At 38.5% G+C, this 21,208-nt stretch overlaps 1 protein-coding gene and 1 non-coding gene across 9 annotated transcripts in view; both read left to right on the top strand.

The window, feature by feature from the left end:
• The window catches only part of CADPS2 (calcium dependent secretion activator 2), a 545,032-nt gene that overhangs the window by 466,316 nt on the left and 57,508 nt on the right, over positions 1–21,208 (top strand). For 7 of the 8 annotated variants that reach the window (XM_049641747.1, XM_049641748.1, XM_049641750.1 and 4 more), the window contains 4 exons: positions 12,071–12,212; positions 17,147–17,302; positions 18,708–18,855; positions 19,552–19,566. In XM_049641747.1, coding sequence (XP_049497704.1) covers positions 12,071–12,212; positions 17,147–17,302; positions 18,708–18,855; positions 19,552–19,566 — 461 coding nt within the window. Of the gene's footprint in view, positions 1–12,070; positions 12,213–12,337; positions 12,458–17,146; positions 17,303–18,707; positions 18,856–19,551; positions 19,567–21,208 lie in introns of all 8 variants that reach the window. The other variant, XM_049641753.1, reaches the window with a different exon arrangement.
• LOC125931164 (small Cajal body-specific RNA 20) lies at positions 513–642 on the top strand. The gene has a single exon (XR_007460414.1). It is a non-coding gene; the product is annotated as a small Cajal body-specific RNA 20 (non-coding RNA).

The following is a 21,208-nucleotide window of genomic DNA, read 5'->3' as shown; positions in this document are numbered from 1 at the left end:
GCTTTCTCCATTTGTATGAAAAAGTCAAGAATTGACCATATTTAAATTTATTTGGGAGTTCATTCAAAAATGAGGCATTTATTAATGTTCATAGTCAAACAGTAAAGGTGATGAATCATTTAACTTATTCAACATATCAGTATTTATGCATGGAGAAAACAAGTATAGGTTTCCAAGAAATTTGGGGGGGGGACCTATACTGCAAACTCCAATGAATTGGCCTCCTTTAATATTTATTTTTTTAAGCTTATGTATTTATTTTGAGAGAGAGAGAGAGTGGGGCGGGGGCGGGGGATTGGAGGCAGAGAGAGAAGGAGAGAGAGAATCCCAAACAGGCTCCAAGCTGTCACCACAGAGTCCATGGGGCTCAATCCCATGAACCATGAGATCAAGAGTGGGACCCTCAACTGACTGAGCCACCCAGACATCCCTAGTATTTATTTTTAATAAGAGTTCTTACATTGCAGGTGTGAATTTATGAGAGTTATATCAAAAAGAACACTAAAACGAAGGGCCTCTCTCCCATGGGGCTGTGTGGGTCCCTTTTCTCTTCAACCAGGGTTGGAGGCCAAGATCAGCTCTCAAGGATCATTGTCGGGGCTGTCATGACCTAATAACCTTATTTTCCTGCCTCAGACATCTGTAGTTGCTGGGAGCTCCCACTTGGTCTATATCAGGCCACAGACACACGAGGGTCTAAAGTGGCAGCACTGGGCAGGAGGCCTCTGGCTCTCCTTAGATACTGCCAGACTCTCATGAGCTGATTGATATTAGCCTGTGTTGTCCCAAAAGTAGCTTGGCCCCCTGTCTGATCCATAGGCAGCACCTAACAAACACACCTAGACAGGGTCTCGTACGGGATTGCGTGGTGCAGGGTGGTGACAAAGAGCCGTGAGTGGGTGCCGGAGAAGAAAGAGTACCTCGGGCATCAAGGCAAGGAGATCAGACCTGACATTCAGGAGGCCAGTTGCAAATACAAGTCCCGCTTCTAAGCCATTAGCTGCATTGAATTGGACAGCTTGGGCTCCACACAGTTGCACGGGGGAGAGTTTTCTCTGTTGAAGTGCCTACTTCCATCAGCTGACAAAATAATGTTTTAGAAAAGTTTTCAAGTGCTAGCGGTTTTTCTTCACTAACAAAAGTTCTGAAAGCATCTTATTTTGTTCTAAAAGCAATAAACCACTTTCTGTAGAACTAGAGAAATAAAAAGGAACACTAAAGTGAGAATAGCAGAAAGTTAATTTTTAGCCAGACCTGCATATATTTAATTCAAAATAATTGAATTTTAAATTAAAAATTTCCCGTTTTAAATCATTTCTATAACATTGGCTACTATTAAATGCATAAAGTATAGTTTTATGTTGTGTTGTAAATTATTCAACTAAAACATAGAAGCATTTATTACTGATCTCTTTTGAGCACTATCAGTTTTGAGGTAAGTCTAGATCTTGGCTTTGATTTTGCAGTGATTAACAGATTTGAGAAAACATCAATTATTTCAGAGAAAAACAGCTCCTCCATGTAGTGAGGTAAATAGAAAAGTTCCCCAGTGCCATAATTTCCTTTTGGTATTGGGAGCACAGTAGAGTCTGGGGAATTGAAATACAATGCAGTCACTTTCCTCTCAAACTCAGAAGTTACTATCCAAAGCCAAGACCACTGAGTATCTTGATAGTTGGTAAAGTGTACTTTCTTTTTGCTATTAATTCACTCTTGATAGTAATGAAGAATATTGTTAATAATTATGTGTTTGTTTTATTAAATTCCTGAAATATTCAGATGGCGATTTAGTGAATTCAATTCAAATGTTAAAATATCAACCTACCGCTGCCCCTGTATTGGCCTTTTGGAAAGCTTTAGGAAAACATAAAACTTCAATCCTTTTAATCCCCCCTAGAAACAAAGAGCCTTATACATCAGTACTATGGCATAACAGTTTTTTCCACATCAACCCAATTAACATTAGAGTCCAAATTATAATTAATTACAACTTTAACCAGGAGTAAAGGAAACAGATCACTCTGAAATGTCCAGTCTTGGAACAGGAGAGAATTTGCTAAATAACGGTGCTTACTGTTAGCCCACATGTGGTACACAACTAATTATATACTATAGATTTTAAATGGTTGTGACTTATAATAATGTTGCATGCTTATGTTGGCATTCCCAAAATAAAAATTACTGACACACCTCAAAGTAGTGGAGGTACGGGTTAAAAATTTTACTTCATTTATTTGTGCCTTGAAAACTTGGTAGCCGGGTTGTTTTGCGTTTTTTTAATGAATAATTCAATATGTCCCCACTGGTTGTTTGCCCTCTTTCTTAATGCTTGGATATTTTAAAAATAGGTGTTTATCTTTTGGAAAGGGGACAGGATTTTAGACAAAGCTCTCCATTTTCCAGCCTAGGAAAGTAAATCCCTAAGAGGTGATGTGGCCAGGCAGGAGCTGGCCGATGGGAGTCACAGACAGAGGTGAGCAGGAGCCCGCCCCCTTGGTCTCCAGTTCCGTCTTGGCCTGTGCGAACAAAAGCAGATTCTGGGGCATTTACAAAATAATATAATTTTTTAAAGGAAGACAGGAGATTCCATGAAGTTTTGTTTTCACCTCAGAAAATTTTCATAAAGCCCTTGAGTTGTGGGGGCAGAGGAAGAGAGTTGGTTAAAGGGTACAGAGTCAGATAAATGGTGTATGTTGTCCTATCACGTATGATATGAAACGTCCACAATGAGAATGCCAGGGACTGAACTAATTAGTTGGGGGAAAGATTCAAGACAGCAGATTCAGTTTCTGTTGTAAGGAGGAGAAAAATTCTGTCGGGGTCATGCGTCTTTCTGTAGAGTTGGGCATGATTGGGGAAAGCCTTAGCCTTAAGAACCCTTGGAGATGAAATGTAGTTTTCCTCCAGGGAAGAGTATCAGCTGCACCATAATTTTAGCAACTGTCCCCAATCTCCCGCCCCTCACAGACTCACCCACTGATTCCCAGAGCAGGACTGATGATGAAAACAAACTCCGGCTCCTTTATTTCTGTCCAGAAAAGACTGAGCTCCCTGCTCGTCCATCCATCCTACCTCCATCCACCCTGATCCACTCCCCCTGCCCCAACTAAAGAGATAATTAGATGGGTAATTACTTTAAATGGTATCTAAGGAAACAATTTTGAGAAAGAGATGTATTAAAGTTGAGGGAAAATAAATGTTTTCATAATGAAGCAATTAGCATGATAGTTAAATGATACTGTGCGACTCTAACGCTAGTACAAATAGATTCTACCCTTGCGTGCTGTCTGCCACAATTGTCCTGTCGATAATAGATATGGCAAGTGACCGCTTCTGACAAATGAAAGCCATCTGCAAATGGCACAAATCATTTCTTTCAGCACTACTGAAAGGCAAACCCTTAGAGCTAGTCACCTCTTAATCTGTGGATATGTTAGCAAGTGGCAAATGACCATTCTTTTGGGAACTGATTCCCAAGTGAAAAATACCACGGTGCTGCTTCTTTAATTAACAGCCTTTTCACATTGCTAGCACATTAAAGCCATCCTGAAGAACACCCGTGCTTATATAATCAATGTCACAGCGTCTCTGCCTAAACGAATAATAAATGTTCGGGCTCTGCACTAAGTGAAAACCTATTCTCCAAGACTTTCACCTTCATAAAGATGGGCTCATAAAAATCGAAAAAGGAAAAATTGGAATGTGGTCTCATGAGGATAAAAAGGCTAGTGTTAATAATTAACAAGGAGAGTGAAGTGGAGTCAAATTAGCCATAATAGAGCCCAGAGTGACTGGCAAAGTCACCTCTCATTATCAAAAAACTCATTAAGAAATGAAGAAGTGGAAATCCCGCTGGGTTATTCTCACACTTAGGCTGTATCAGAGATTATTTTTCAGATTTCTTTCAAATGAAGAATGGTTAGGTCACCATATTGTATATTAGGTTAATCTTCAAGCTTTGAAATATGGAGGGCTGACACCTGCGTGTTATCCTGTCTCAAGCGCTTAAATGAGCCGTGCATCTGAAATTCACGAATTGGTGTTTATAGATACATCTGTACATACATCTACGAGGCACAATGCAGAAAGGATATGACTTCTAGATGACAACAGGGCTGTGTGCCAGCCTAGTTTTATAGATAGGCACTTTTACAAATGATGAGATGACCACAAAAATGCAAAAATGTATTTAACTCCAGTTTCCAGAGTTGACTGAATGCAAAATTACATGTCAGAATGTGTTCTGTCAGTGTGTAGAGTAAAATAAATGTAAAAGCAAGCAGTCACTAGCCTTTTTTTTGTAGTTGAGTTCCAGTGTTGCTCTAGATTCTTTACCACATGTAGCCATCTAAAATTTTCAGTCTGATTTTTATATTTTTATAGAACTTAATGCCTGAAAAAAAATAACCTGCTCTAAAATGCCTACGTGTCCCTCACAGATTTGCAGAAAGCTCTGTAACCCCTACGGCCATGAGCATCAAGAAGCCTACACTTGAGGGTTGTTGATCACGTTACAGCCAAACTCAATTGTTTTCATCACCTAGGGCAGGCATTGAGGAACATAATCCCAGTCAGAAAGCTGTATGTAACTGGAATAAAATTACAGACTTCTCCATTTGGATTTTTTATTAATCTCGTAAAAGACAGCATGAGAAGAGCAGGACCATGAGACTTCATTGTCTATGTTTACCCTAAGCCTTGGTTAATGTTTATATCGGGGTTTTTCCTGAATTAATTCTGCAACAAACATGTACTGAATGCCTAAAATTTACAAGTCCCAGTCACTTTGCAGAAACCTGAATGAAAAAACAGTCCTGGCCCTTGAAAAGCTTATCATCTAGTAGAGCATATGGACATATATGCCTTACTGACTATAATGCAATATAGATTGTAGAAATAGAACTCAATTATGTGTACTGTACTATGGCATCTTTAATTATAGTTTTAAACTTGGATTTGTTGGATTTGGGGTTGCTGTCCAAAATATAGGAAACATAACATCAGTGCTATTGCTCCGTAGGTAGGTTAGGCAGATACGTAGGTAGGTAGGTAGATAGATAATTTTTAACAAGTGCACCAAGGGGAAAGGAAGAATTGGATGTGGTTTTAGGAGGTTGTTATGCTAGTAATTGTACAAATTAAATATTACCAAACTATATAGATTTACTTATTAAGCTTTTAATTAAAAGGAAAATAACACCCAGTGAGTTTCCTATTCTACTTAAACTTCGAAGGGACACTCTCAGAGTTTCCTTTAGGCAGTGGATATTTATTGGTATTTATTCAGTAAACACACATTTATGTAGTGCCTATTTAATGTGCCAGATTCTTGGCTGGTGCTATTCCTAGATCTCGGGATTTTTTTGTTTTGTTTTGCTGTGTGTATTTTCTTCCTTGTACATCATTCTGTTCTAGGCTGCAATCTTCCTGACTTTTCTCCTGAAGCCCTTGTTCAGATTTCAGTGATCCTCATTGTATACATTTGTCAACTAATTTTATGTCTTAGTCTCCTGGGTTTTCACTGTGCAGGATACATAGTTTGTAGTCCCTTGAATAATTGTTGTTTTATGGCAAAGTCTTGTTTTTATTGTGGTTAGTGCTGTTTATTTTGCTGGTCATGAATTACTAGTTTCCTTCTCAAATGGCTATTTAGAATTTTAGGAGAAGTCATTCACCCTAGTAATCCATTAATGCTGACTAATTGGAAGGGGGTGGTACAGTATAAAATTGGATTAAATGGGCTCAGGAGTCACCAGCATATTTTTACCCTAAAAAGAATACAGGAACTCTTTTATCTGCTTATTCTTCACTTGTCCAGTGATTACTATCTCAGTAATTGTTATTAATTGGATCATAGTTTATATTCTTAGATGAAATCTTACTATTAAAAGCCTATGACAAGTACTTTTGTAAATGTAAGACTCTTTTTGGTATGTAAATAATCAACATTAATTTCTTAATTATTGGGATGCTCAAAATAATTGGGCACATCCGCATCCCTAGTTTACCTTTTATTTAAGCCGTTTGCTTCCTTTTTGCCATTTCTAATTGTACTGTTCAGCTAGATGTCATTGATGCTTCATTATTTTCTGACAAGGTGGTATTTGGAAACATGGAATCTTTGAGGGGAAAATGATTATTTAACAAAGTAGATGCTGGGTCCTCCACTTACATTCTCGTAACCACTATTTTAGACTCCTTCCAAGCAGTCCTTTCTGCTTCCACACCTCGGATATACTGTCAGAAGCATTCTTGGAGGAGGCCACATTGAGGAGTTGCCTCTTGGAATAAGCTGTTAGAAGGGGTGCCCTGCAGAGGCTTGATCTGGACAGGTGGCAACCCCAAATCGCAGCCTACCCTTACTAAACCGTATGGAGAAGATAGAAGCACTCATGCTGATGCCTGGGGCTCCATAGTAAGAGGGCGTTTGATGGTGTCTGATAGGAGTGGAATGCAAACTGGCATATGGGCAACTGAGAAAAAGAGCATGCATTTACATACACAAGTGCAGTGTCCTGTGTGTTTCTCTAGTCTTGCCTTTTGACCCGAAGCTTTCACTTTTCTTTCTTGCTCCTTCTGCATTTTTTCTGTATTTCTTTTCTTCTCTCTCTTCCTCCTTCTCTCCATCCCTCCCTTCTCCACCACGCGCCGCCCCTCCCCCCACCTTTCCTGAGTCTAATTACCAAAGAAATAATACTGCCAATTGCCAGTTTTCTAAAACTTTGGAAAATGGGTCTATAATTTGATTTTTAAAAAATAAAAAGGAACACCCTGAGGCAACATGAGCAGACTTTTGGCCAGAAGTAAGCATTTGTGACAGGTCTTAGGAAATAGAGAAAACCTCCCTTTTCTCCTAATCTTCAGGATGAGTTAGTTTGCTATCAAGAGTCATGACTGAACACAAAAAATACTCCTCTTACCACATTCATTAAGATAAGAGACATAAAATAGCCACATTCATATCCAGTAGAATTTTTAGTAGTCTGGTCTTAGACATCTGGACTACCCTATTTTAAATAAGATATTCAAGGACACGTGAGTAGCTCAGGTTTAGCTTCTGATTTCAGCTCAGGTCATGATCTCACGGTTTGTGAGTTTGAGCCCCACATCGGGCTCTGTGCTGGCAGCACAGAGCCAGCTTTGGAGCCTCTCTTTCCCTCTCTCTCTCTTTGCACCTCCCCTGTGCTTTCACACTCTCTCAAAAATAAATAAACATTAAAAAAATAGGATATTCTGAGGCGCCTGGGTGGCGCAGTCGGTTAAGCGTCCGACTTCAGCCAGGTCACGATCTCGCGGTCCGTGAGTTCGAGCCCCGCGTCAGGCTCTGGGCTGATGGCTCGGAGCCTGGAGCCTGTTTCGGATTCTGTGTCTCCCTCTCTCTCTGCCCCTCCCCCGTTCATGCTCTGTCTCTCTCTGTCCCAAAAATAAAAATAAAAAATAAAAAAAATAGGATATTCATACCAATAGTATTTAATACCATATATTCTATATAAAATTTGAAGAGATATATAGGCTTCAGTAAGTTCTTAGACAGTTCCCTGAATAATAATGTAGTCATCTTAATGTTGTATCCAAGTAATTATTCACTCAACGAACATTTGAACAGTTGCTTGGAGTCATGCACTTTGCTGGATACTAAGAATACAGACATGGTCCCTGCCTCAAGGACCTTGCACCCTTGTGGGGAGATTAGAAATGGCAGTAGGTACAGAAGTATGATATGGACCACCGTGGAGGTCTGTACAAAGTAGTGAGTAAACGGGGGGAACCAGTAACTGGGCAAGGGGACAGCAGAGCAAAGCATTTCCAGAAAGGTTTGGAGGAGTTAATTATAGACTTGAACTGACCGTGCAAATCATTATGGCTGGACCACAGCAAATAAGAGGGTCAGGCAACAGAGATGAGCCAGAGAAGTCGTTTTAAGGTATGGCACGGATGGCCTTCATGTCATGCAAAGACTTTTAGAGTTTGTTGTTGATGATCCACTAAAGGTTTACAGTCTTTAGGAAGGACATTACTAGTTTTATATATTTGCAAGCCCCTCTGCTTGAGATTTGATTGACAAAGAGAAAATATGGATCCTGAAGGCCGGGAAAGAGATTATTGCAGTAGGCAAGGCAGGAGATAAGAAGGCTGGAGGAAGTAGGGCAACAGCAGTGACGATAAAGAGAGGGAGGGATGTGTTGAGATGGATATTAAGGATGCAAAGTACGTAGGTCTTGATTACTCTTTGTATGTAAAAAGTAAAAGCCAAGCAGGTAGTACAGTCACCAGCTTCAGATACAGTGATCTGGTGGACAGTCTCTGCTTTCACTCCCATGGTGGGAACACGAGAGAAACAGGCTTACTTAACAAGTTGGTGAATTCAGGGCTTAGCAAGTGTATTAAAAAAGAGAGCTCTTGCTAGAAATACATTTGAGTCAACTGGTACTTAATCTTAGAATCATTATAATATTTAATAACAACATTGAGTATCGATTCTCCTATGTGCTTCATTTTAACAAACTAAGCATGACTTAATAACGAACATACCTAATCTCCAAATGTATAATAAAGTAGCGTTTGGATTGATGAGGTAGAGTTACTCTCATTTGTAGATGTAATGATTTCATAGGTGCGTGTGTGTTTTGGTCTTGGACGAGTTAAAAATAACGATAGTGCTTAACAGCACCTGAGATGTAGAGCCTGTGGCTCTTTGCATTTTTTTTTTTTTTACATTTTTATTTATTTTTGAGAGACAAGAGTGCAAGCGGAGGAGGGGCAGAGAGAGAGAGAGAGGGAGACACAGAGTCTGAAGCAGGCTCCAGGCTCTGAGCGGTCACCACAGGGCTGGAACCCATCAACTGTGAGATCAAGACCTGAGCCGAAGTCAGACGCTTAACCGACTGAGCCACCCAGGTGTCCCTGCATTTTTTTATTAGTAGCCCACATAGATTAAAGGTCAGGCTATAGTCTAGCTACATAGCAATGTGAAATTGTCCAGCTTTCGATGCGTATTATAAGCACATTGAATATTTTCAGTGTTCATTCATTTTTCACTTCATTGAGTGTAATAGTTTTGCTCAATCTCTTGACTTATTCATAGTGTAACTGAGTTTTTCCAAATTCTAATTCTAAAAACATAATTCATCTAAGATGTGGAGTAATGTGTTTGTCATTTGCAAGATTTTTCTACCTAAAATAACCTCTACTTTTCTAGGTCTTAAAAGATGCTGATAGGCTGCTGGTAGGTTGGATGAATGTAGGAATGGATGCATACACAGATAATAGTTTATGGTTATGTAAATTGAGAGGTGGCAGTATTATACTCTATGGAGGTTAACGGCTCTTGTTCTATTGTTTAATGACTAGATGACTTTGCCACATGCCCCCTAAATCCTCTGTGCCTCAGTTTCCTTATTGATAAGACTAAAAAAAAATAATAGTGCTTCTATCATCGAGTTTTTGTAATGATTAAATGAGAGAATGCGTATAAAAGACTTAGCACTGTGCTTGACACTCCAAAAATTCTGGCAAGGACGAGGAAGAAGGAGGAGAGTTGTTAAGTGGAGATCCAATAAATTCAGATAGGGGTGTATTTTTTAATTTGCTTACCACAGTGACTTAGGTGGCCTGAGTCAGAATATTTCATCCTTAATGTTCAACATCCTTATTTAGGTGACATTTGGCAAAAGGAACTGAATTACATGATCTATAGTACCTTGAGTTCTTTGATTGAATCTCTAGGAATAAATAAAGCTCTTTTCAGCGTGCTAATGAAAACATCATTAAGATAACATTAGTCTCCTAAATAAGACATTTATCTTTAAATATGATTATCATTCCCACTTTAATAGGAAATCTTTTCGCATATAGATAACCCAGAAAAAAAAAACCTACTTAACCACAAAAAATACTAAACCAAATTAACTAGAAATAGGAAAAAAAAAAAACAGGGTTGTATTTTCCTCTGCATTTAGAATTTTTTCCAACCCCACTTTCACATGTCTGTAGTTTTCCAGCCTCTGACAAATTTCAGAATCCGTTAAAGCAGTATTCATGCCACTATGGTAAGCATCACATACTTTGCCCAAGTTTTAAAGCACTATTTAGCTTTTGGGGTATTTTTGCCCTGAGGAAGATTTATGTGGGAAATTGGCATATTTAGTGGAGTATTTTCTATGACATTACTATTAAAGTTACTAATTATTAGATTTTGTACACAGGCACACACAGCTATTCAGATCCATAGAAGTGAATGGGAGTCCTGAAGAACTTTCCCCCATCTTTCACCTCTGCTGCTCTAATCCCAGTCCCCATTCATCATCACCATCACCCTTTACCTGGTCTATTGCAGTGAAGCACTGAGCACTGGGTACCTTCTTTGCTCCCCACCCGCTCCTTGGTCATCCACTCCATCTTCCACACAGCTGCCGGACACATTCTGTTGTGTCACTCCTCTGCTTAATAATAATAAAAATAATGATGCTTCCCTGTGGACCCATGTCCTACCACCTAGACATCACCTTGCACTATTCTTTCCCTGTCTCTCACCCTACTCCTGCCACACTGGCTTTCTCGTCCTTCTAGAAGTGCATCTGCTTATACCCTGCCTAGAACTTTCATACCAGCTCTTCTCTCTACCTGGAGATCTTCCCTCCAAATCTTCTGTGAATGCCACCCTGTCATTTAGGCTCAATTAAAAGACTATCTCTTCAGAAATACCTTTGCCAACCACGATGTATATTTTGAAATGAATATGTTTTCACTTTGAGAGTCAAAAAAACATCACAGCTGGGTTTAAGATATGTTCACTTGAGAAACAAACATGTACCATCATCTAAAAAATTTCAAATTATTTATTGAATATTATGTAACATTACTTAGTATTTTCCTATAGATTCTCTTTTCTTTCATGGTGCAACTTAGACACATACTGGCTGTCTCTGTCCATTCAGGCTGTTACAACAGAGTACCAGAGATTGGGTGGCTTATAAACAACAGAAATATACTTCTCACAGTTTTGGGGGCTGGGAAGTCCAAGATCAGAGTGCCCACAGATTCAGTGTCCAGTGAGAACTTGCTTCCTAGATGGCCATCTTTGAGCTGTGTCCTCAATGGCAAAAGGGTCGAAGGATTTCTCTGGGATCTCCTTTATGAGGGTACTAACCCTGTTCATGAGGACTCTGCCCTCATGACCGAATCATCCCTTCAAGGCTCTACCTCCTAATATGATTACACTGGAAGTTAGGATTTCAACCTATGAATTTGTCAGGGGAGTGGATGGGTGGGACACAAAGAGTGTATAGATAGCACTGAACGTCTTCTAATGAAATTATGTCCTGTGCATAGAAAGCATCCACCTTCTGGTATAGGGAGGTGCACCTTACCTACTACCTACTTACTAAACAGTCCTGTCCCAGTAGCACAAATTCTAAGACCTCTACAACTGCTGTAAGTAGGGTGTTCCACAGTAGAATTCATTAAAGACAAATGGACACCTGGGAAATGCAGGGGATATGCTGTTTTCAAAGACTCATGTGGAAAATTGGGTAACAAGAAAATCCACAAATAACTGAAAAGTTCACGAATCAGATTAGACATTCCCAAGGCCACAGTCACCCTCTTGGTGAATTAAATAAGTGTATCTCTTACAAGTAATCAAGCTTAGCTCTTAGAATTAAATGGGTTTAGCTCTTTGTGATACACAGTATAGCACAGGGATTGTAACGCTCTTTATCACTATATTTACATGTGTCAAGACCTTCAGTGTATCCAACAGCTCCCTTGAATCTCTAGCAAGTAGTCCTATGCCCCATGTGTTAAACCTCTTAGAAAGTAAAAACATACCACCTGCCAGGAACATTTTATAGAGATCTAATCTATTTGCAGTTTTGACAGCCATGCTTAGGAGGTTGATTATACTTCTTGATTAGCTTTCATGATATATTCAATATGAGGAGCAAGACCCATTATCATCTATGTCAGTTCTTCTGTGTCAGACTCTTTCAGGAAACGTTCTTTTCACCCCTGTTTCCCAAATGCCTGATGTGATCCCTCTGACAAACATATTTCTGCTTGACTGTTTCAGCACTTTTACGTAATGGAAAATTTCACAAACACTTGCAAGAGATCTTTGTGCCCTTGGTTGTTCGCTACGTGGATCTCATGGAGTCCTCCATTGCCCAGTCAATTCACAGAGGCTTCGAGCAAGAGACGTGGCAGCCTGTCAAGTGGGTATCTTGCCTGGTGTCCATGGAACATCTGTCTCTTCAATCCTGACCTTATGACTTTACACGTGGCCGTCTGTAGTTCTTGCTTATGGTGGTCCCTTCCCACGTTGTTTGTTTCTTTACAGGAATATCGCCAACAGTCTTCCCAATGTAGCTCTTCCAAAAGTTCCAAGTCTGCCTCTTAATCTTCCACAGATTCCTAGCTTTTCTACTCCTTCGTGGATGGCTTCTTTATATGAGTCCACGTGTGTATTCCTCACTTATTTCCTGGTGGTGTGTGAGCTAGTGCATGGCCTGGGCTGTGTTCTGTGCACATGTGTTTAGATTGCATGGCATTTATCATCGTTGGTTGAGGGACACTATGTTTTGGTTTTGTTTGAGTTTTTAAGCTATTAAGCTAAGCTTAGCATAGCGATGATAAATGATGCAGTTTTGTTTTTTTTTTTTAACACTCACTGGATTGGTGTAGCCTGTATGTAATCTGTTGGTCCGAGGTCATTTTGCGACCCAGGTTGTAGACTCCAGCCTAAATCATAGAGTTCAGGCAATCAATATGGTACCAGTATGTCTAGGAACCTTAGTTGGCTCCAGCTTTGTTACTTCCCACATAGGTTCTCTTGCACATGTAGAAAACCATTGTAAGAACAGTTTCAAGAATATAATCCTTTTTTCTTAGTCTCACTTTTAAAGAAATAATATTGTAGGTTGCAGAGAAGTGATTGTCCTTTATTTCCTAACACGAGCAAATTCTTCTTTTGTCCGTTCACATATCAGTTGATGTGACCCGTTATTTTTAAGTAATCTGTGTATCTTTAAAAACTGTATTTATTAACTCCACCTTGTGATAAGCCTACCTATTGCAGATTTGGTAACTAAGGGTCATTAAAACGAAAAGGACACAGGCTTTGAAATTGAGCAGCACTGAATTTAGACCCTTGCTTGTTATTCATTAAGTTCTCTCCTACCCTCAGTTTCCTCAACTCTGAAATGGTTATGATACATAATTTAAAGACATTTTTGTGAGAAGAAAAGGGGGGAGAAAACTATGAAAAGTTCCCGGCACACCCTAGGCTGTCAATCATAATAACTACTCCTATTCTACATTATGATTTTATTGTCATTATTACTGTCATCAGTCATCATTATTCATGATTGTATAGTTTTCAAAAATATGAGCCTCATAGGCAACAGATGAACTCAATAATAGTCCATGTTTTGCCCAAGATCTCCCATGAAGTCAGCTAGAAAGAATAATACTAGAGGAAGAAAAATAGCTACCATTTATTGAGCATTTATTATGTCCCAGTTACAATGCCAAATCCTTTATGTCACTTAAGCCTTATAACAACCCTGTGAGGTAAATGTCATGGTCCCCGTTTTACAGTTAAGGAAACCAAGTCCTAAAGAAGGTAAGAAACAGAACCTGCCCGGGGTCTCACAGTGAGTGACAGAGGTGAGCTTCGAATTGAGGTCTGCCTGACAACCAAGCTCTCACTCCTCTCATTTATGTATCAGGCTTCCAGAGAATATACTAGTTAAGAACTTGTCCAGCATCCTGTGTGCCAGTCCTCCCACCACTGTTAAACCTGCTCCCGGTCAAGGCTGCATACGTTCAAGAAAAGAAAGACCAAGAAAGAAAAGAATAACGTGCAAGACAGCTTAGCAATACTTCTCTAAGTTAAACATCGTCACTGTGCCCGTGTTAATTATTAGGATATTGGGTTACATGTGAATCTTTATCAGGCAAATGCTTTGGGCACTTACGGTGTATAGAGTGGTGTGTGTGTGTGCTTGGCAATTATCTAGGAAGTATAATGAATCTAAGTTGATGTGTTTTTGTGCTTCTTAATACTGTTTCATAATTTCACTCCTCTTCTTCCTCATCCCTCATCTGTTTCCCCCCCTTGATTTTCACCAAGAACACCATTGTGGGCATTACCTTGAGAAATTTAGATTTTTTTGTCATTATTATTTTATTAGCTTTGAGGTATGTCTGAAACCTGAATCTCATTATTGGAAGCCCCTTTTTAAAATGACCCTCAGGACACGAGTCAGGACAGACTGTGGCTTTGTAAATAAAGTGCTCATATTTTCATCATTCTGGATAAATAAAAAAATATGGTATACAAGTTAGTCACTATTATCTTTTCCTGCTAGGATTATCAACATTAGGCTCTTCAGCAGGGTGCTCCAAATTACTTATTAATGTTATGATGTAATCACAACTAGTTGTTTTTTTTTTTTTATTTGCAGGGGGAGGGGAGGAGGGAGTTGTTAAAGATTTTATTTTTATTTTTTTAAGTAATCTCTATTCCCAATGTCAGACTTGAACCCACGACCCCAAGATTAAGAGTTGCATGCTCCACTGACTGAGCCAGGCCAGGTGCCAGTTTTTTTTAACTTTTGTTATAAAGCATTAAATACCGCCCGAATCATTCCATTTCATATATATAAGGAATTAAAAGTACAACACAACTATGGCTTTAAAGGTACATCCTTATCTATTAATGTGTGTATCACCTTACAAGGTTCTCCTCCCCATCTTCCTTCTGGGTTTTTTTCAGCTCTAAAAGTAGATGCAGTAAGATAAGTTCCCTACTGGTGGTTTTAGGAAATTATCTCAGAGTCCATTATTCACATTTGAATTCTTTGATCTGTTAATAATACTTTCAGAATAGGTCACTGATTAGAAATAATTTTAAAATGAAAAAGTTCTGAGTAAATTGCAAGGTATATATTCCAGCTCAAGAGAAAACCTATTTACATTTTTTTATCTAAGTATAACAAACACTTGTTACCGTAATTACATTCCCAATTAAGCACACTTATTATTCTAGAGTCTTACCATAGCATCAAAGAACAGTACATATATCCATACTCTCTGTAAAGATTTGTTATATGTTATGAGAAAGTCCATTTTCAATAGAATTCCACCTTCACTATTTCAGAGTTTGTCTTGATGGTGGTTTTTGTTGTTTTGTTATGCTGTGAAGAATACATTCATGTTGCAAATAGCTACTTATATTTCTCCAAAGTAAATAATGATAAGTAGTAGGTTTGCTTCTTTAACCAATTGTATTCAATTACTTTTAAAATCTAGGTCCTCTAATTTACCGCATTGTATACTATGGATATATAGGAGGATTTTGCCTGGTCATTTTTTCCTCTTATTTTTATTCTATATATGGCAAAAGGGAGAAATAAGTATGGTGTTTTTTCTCGCATTTTTCACATCAACATCAACATGGTTTGTCTGGTTCTTTTGATTGATGGTAGTTTGGGGCACTGATATTTAAGGTGTGAAGAGATATTGAGTAAAGAGGTGGCATCAGGGCTTTGCTGCGATTCTCCCTTTGAGAATTAACTCTGGGCACATGTTGGCTAGGCAAGGAGACCATGAGGAATTACAGGCAGACTGGGAGAAGAAACACAAAGTAGGCTGATAATGCAGGAAAGCTGCTGAGGTGCAGGTGGTGGAGGCAAATGAGCATTTAATCAGCCAGAGAAGGAGGTGATTTTTTTAAGCCAACTAATTAAGATATATTTATCCAAACAAAATGGGTATTTAAAAGAATTTTATTTTTATAGGGGCACCTGCATGGCTCCGTCCATTAAGTGTCCAACTTTGGCTCAGGTCATGATCTCACAGTTCACGAGTCTAAGCCCCACATCAGGTTCTGGGCTGACCGCTCAGAGCCTGGAGCCTGGTTCGGATTCTGTGTCCCTCTCTCTCTCTGCCCTTCCCCCTCTCACACTCTGTCTCTCTCTCAAAAATAAATAAACGTTTAAAAATATATAAAAGAATTTTACTTTTATAAAAGTTTTCTGCTGTGCTTTTGTGAAAAATTATTTTATTTCTCTGATTTTCTTTTGCACACCCAAAACAGAACTTTTAGGTTAGTATATGTGAAACATTTATGGGAAAGCTGAGGAGAAATGAATCACACAGGGGCTTTTCTCTCCTTTAATTCTTAAGTTTCAGTGTGTTTTAACATAGGACCATTTTACTCTCAAAGCATCTGTTTCCTTATTAGGCTATATACTTGCATAATGGAAAGGAGTACTATTACCCTTTGCCCAAATGTTATATGTACTTTGATACGAATTACTTTCCTACACGGGGTGAAGCTTCAGTCCTCTAAGTAACTTTGCCACAGCAGTGACCACAGAGCAGATCTATGCTCCACAGTTAGATGGATGGAATGATCTGAAATACGTGAATTGTTCCCCACTACAGAACACCCTGAATGTCATTTCTCTGTTAGACTGTATAGATACCTCGTACTGTTAGGTTGAATTATGAGCTAGAAAAGTCAAAAGGCATTTCAAAATGGGCATAATATTTGCCTCCCTTCCCAGCCTGTTATTCCACCGGCAGTACCTGTTTCACCTTTACCCATAATTGAGAAATTTAAGGATCTTGTACACTACATATGTGTCTGTAGACACACAGAAGCCATTATGATGGCAAAGACACATACATAGGCATGAGCAGAAGAGTAAAGATTCCAGTTGCTGTCATATGGGTTCTCTTATGTAAAACATACTTTTCGGAATTTCTAGGAGGAAGCATTTATGAATTTTATCTTTATCTTAAAGATTGGTAAAAAGCATTTGAAATGTTCTTCCCTGTTCAATCTGATTTCTTTTCCTTAGTGAAGTACCCTTATCCATTCTACCCCTTTCTATGAAACTTTACTACTAGATTCATTTCTATTTTGTTTTGGGTGTTTTGCCTTACCTTATTAAGAAGAAGTGAAAAGGAAGAGATTTAGAAGGTTGAATAAAGAAAATACCAATGATTAAGGAATTTACCTGCTATTTTTTTTTTAACTAATGGCTATTGATACAGAAAGGAAATCACAATGTATTGTTGATCCTCATAGCTAACCATGGCCATTAATGATGCTCTTCGTGTTTCCTTTTTCTTCTAGCAATGGCTCAGCAACATCAGAAGACCTTTTTTGGAAACTTGATGCACTGCAAATGTTTGTCTTTGATCTCCACTGGCCAGAACAAGAATTTGCCCACCACTTAGAGCAAAGACTTAAACTAATGGCCAGTGATATGATAGAGGCCTGTGTCAAAAGGTAGACCTGTGTTTTCAAGTCGCTGCTTAGTATGCCAGCAGCCAAAGTGGCACTTTTCACCAAGCACCTGTTATATAATTGTCACAAGGGAAGGTTTCGTTATGTACTGCTATTACAAAATTTAATGGACATGAGGTTCTCAGACCTAAATTCTGGGGACTCCTGTAACTGACAGGCTTGACCTGAGACATTTTTTTAGGCCTCCTAACCATTGCCCTCATCAGTGGCATCCGTACTATATTAATCATTTCTGTTGTGCTTATTGTTGTCTCTCTGGGAATACTGTGCTTTAAATTCCCAAGGCAGTACTTCCGGAGACATATGGAAAAGGTCTGTTAACTACTTTATGCATGATGCACTGTGTCTGTACGCCGTGAAATGGCCTGGCAAACTCCAATTATGCTCAGTGCCATTGATTCTTCCGTCTTCTCGTGTCTCTGTCAGTATCAAATGAGTTCCAAGTATCCATTTACATTCTCCAGAATTTAACCAGAAATAAACTATGAGGCTTTGGATTCTTCCAAATGTGCTTCCTTTTTTTCTTTTTTTCTTTTTTTTTTTCTTTTTCTTTTTTTTTTTTTTTTTTTTTACATTTCCTACAAAATCAGCATCATACCTCTCATTAGCCAAGCCTTGTCTTTCCCATTGCCCTTATTCATGACACATATAAGGGCAATGTGGGCAGCATATTGGAAGAAACACTGGTTGGAGCGATTGAATAATCCTGAATTCTTCAAAGGAAGATCAATCCTGCCTTTAGAATAAGGTTTAATGGCTTCCTAAGGCAAGGCCATGAATTAGATTGTTTAATGTTTAAAAAATCATGTTTGTCATATGTGATTCTGATGTCTCAAAGTTATGGAGGTTCTCTGGATACTTTAGCAAAAATAAAATTCCAAATTGCCTGTTCCACAGTTTCTTTCAAGCAGCTATCTACAATTATGGGTATTTGAAAGAAAACCTAAGTGATGACATTCATTATGATGTTTTAGAGTTTTCCAGACTTGTACATTTCTTTATTTGGTAAACTCTGATGCAGAGGATTTGTTCTGCTTTAATGCAGAGAAGTAAGTGGTTTTTATACTTGGAAATTAATCCAGGCAGTTAAGTAAAACTAAGACGTCTTTCCATTAAGAGTTATACGCTAGATGTAACAAATAGCTTCATTTGGGCAGAGATACTGTCTGCATGACTGCAAAAGCTCTGTGTAATATAAAATATCTCTGTGATCTCTCCTGTGAGACACCTGAGAAAGAAGAGCTTCCCATCCCCTAGCTCCCAAGCAATGCAACACTCTGTATTTGCATGTTTTAAATTAGCATCTTGTAGTGTTGATTTCACTTTTACTGAACAGGTGACACATAGTTCAGGATTACTTACTATGAATTCATGTTTTAATAACTAGAACAAGAACTGCATTTGAACTCAAGCTGCAAAAGGCAAGCAAAACAACTGACTTGCGCATTCCAGCTTCTGTGTGTACAATGTTCAATGTACTAGTCGATGCCAGAAAGCAAAGCGCCAAACTTTGTGCCCTGGATGGAGGACAAGAGGTAAGCGAACTGTCACATATGGATATGCAGCATGGGATACTGGATGCTGTTTCCAGAAGTCTCTGGTTTGATTAGACTAAAAGACCAAGGTCTCCAACAGAAGTGTTTGATCTTTTCTTTACTATAATGAAGGCCCTTTATCCTTTGTTCATGTCAGTTTCTTCTTTTTTTATATGAAGACTGCCTAAGATTTTACAAGTGGCCATTGAATTTCAGATACACCTTTTAACAGCTTAGGTGTTGTGTTTTTACATAAACCTTACTTTTCACAAGCAAATAAGAAAGCTAGAAAGCTACCTGCTTTGTTTATACAAATCTAGAGTATCCTGAGTTTGCATTCAAAAGACAAGGCACAGAGATAGCATATGAAATATTTTATTTATACAAAAGTTTCCATTTTTTTAAAGATCTGGTAGAAACGTACTTTAAAAATTAGGCTTTTTTTTCGTTTTAATAAATATCCCATTGTTTCACTTCAATTCATGTTTTGTTTGGTTCTATGTTCAGAAACAGTTTATTTACCTTTGTGTTGAGAGTGGCGATTGGATGAAAATGGATCTATTTTTCTTAGATTATCTGTTTAAGTTGACATTTTGTTGCCTCTTTTCTCATTGTAATTACTTTTCATCATTTTTTTACTCTTCCCCTATGTTCGCCTTCATCATCTTTTTTTTTTTTCTCCATGGCATGATCCAGTTTGGTAGTCAATGGGTAAGTCTGATTTTTTGTTGTTGTTAAAGCACACTTTCATTTGAATTATTGTTTTTGTAAATGTACATTTTTCAGTTTTCATCTTTTCAAGTTAAAATAATGTAATTAATTCCATTTTCTTGTTTATGGTTTTTATATACATGTATAACACTAATGACTCACCATAACTTAGCAATACCCAGAAACACGTTAAAGTACACATACTTATACCTTAAATAATGTCAAGGGGAATGTTTCCTCCCTGTTAGGCTGCAGAAACACAAACTGCTTTTAGATTTTTAAGGATAAAATTATTTAAAATGAAATGAATTCACCCTCCTTTAAACAAAATTCTAAACAGATTCAGAAGCAGAGTGATTATAACTATTTTCAAGGTGCATATATCTGTAGTATGTACTTCCACTAATCCTAGAAAAATGTGGAGTTTGGGGCTTTGGATGACATAAAGTACATGTCAGGATACCTCTAAACTCGAAGACCAGGAGGCCATTCCTAAGGTCACTTCGTGCAGAAGAAGCCAATTGTGGATTTCAATAAGGTACATGCCCACCAGTGATACAGTCTTTCCTCCCACTCATAGCCTGGGAAGTAACCATCATCAGAGGCAGGTAAGAGGCAGACCTGGGTCAGGAGCCTTTCAGCTCCTCCCCGCTACACAAGGTTGTCTTGAGTTACCACCCAGAACCTCAGAGGGACATGATTTGAAAACTTATATGCCTGTATAATTGACTAGCTATTACATAAATACATGTAAAATAGGGGTGCCTGGGTGGCTCAGTCAGTTGAGCGTCCGACTTTGGCTCAGGTCATGATCTCGCAGTCTGTGAGTTCGAGCCCCGCGTCAGGCTCTGTGCTGACAACTCAGAGCCTGGAGCCTGCTTGTGATTCTATGTCTCCCTCTCTCTCTGCCCCTCCCCTGCTCATGCTCTGTCTCTGTGTCAAAAATAAATAAAACATTAAAATAAATAAATAAGTAAAATGTAGCTTCTTTATTTCAGAGGAAATCCAGATTTGAGGAAATGAGTACACTAGAAAGACACTATTTCTTTGCTTATTTGCAATACTTGTGTTCTCCATGAACAAAATAGAAGTTAACATATTTAGTATTTTTTTAAGTTTATTCATTTATTTTGAGAGAAAGAGGGAGCAGGGGAGGGGCAGAGAGAGAGAGAGAGAGAGAGAAAATCCTAAGCAAGCTCTGTGTTACCAGCACAGAGTGAGAAATGGGGCTCAATCCCACGACTGCGAGATCGAGAGTGAGCACTCAACTGACTGAGCCACACAGGTGCCTAGAAGTTAATACATCTGTAATAAAAACCAATTCATATAATACTTCCATGTTTGGAAGTGACTTCCGTATCCATTTTGATTCTTTCAGCATCCCTGAAAAATGTTCACGGTGGGTACGGTCTGCTTTGTTGAACACATGAAAAAATGAGAAGCTTACTGACATACTCGAGAATATATAACTACTACTAGAACTAAGATCAAATCCAGGCCTCTGAACATCAAATCAGCACAACCTTTAGAAACCCACGCACACTATTATGTCATGTGGCAATTTTATATAATTTTCCTCTGTTCATATTATAAATAAAATTTTTTAATGTTTATTTTTGAGACAGAGAGAGACAGAGCATGA

Source organism: Panthera uncia, chromosome A2, assembly GCF_023721935.1.
Source record: "Panthera uncia isolate 11264 chromosome A2, Puncia_PCG_1.0, whole genome shotgun sequence".
In the NCBI taxonomy this organism is placed as follows: domain Eukaryota; kingdom Metazoa; phylum Chordata; class Mammalia; order Carnivora; family Felidae; genus Panthera; species Panthera uncia.
Note: the sequence above shows the minus strand (reverse complement) of the source record. Positions and strands in the feature narration are given on the sequence as shown.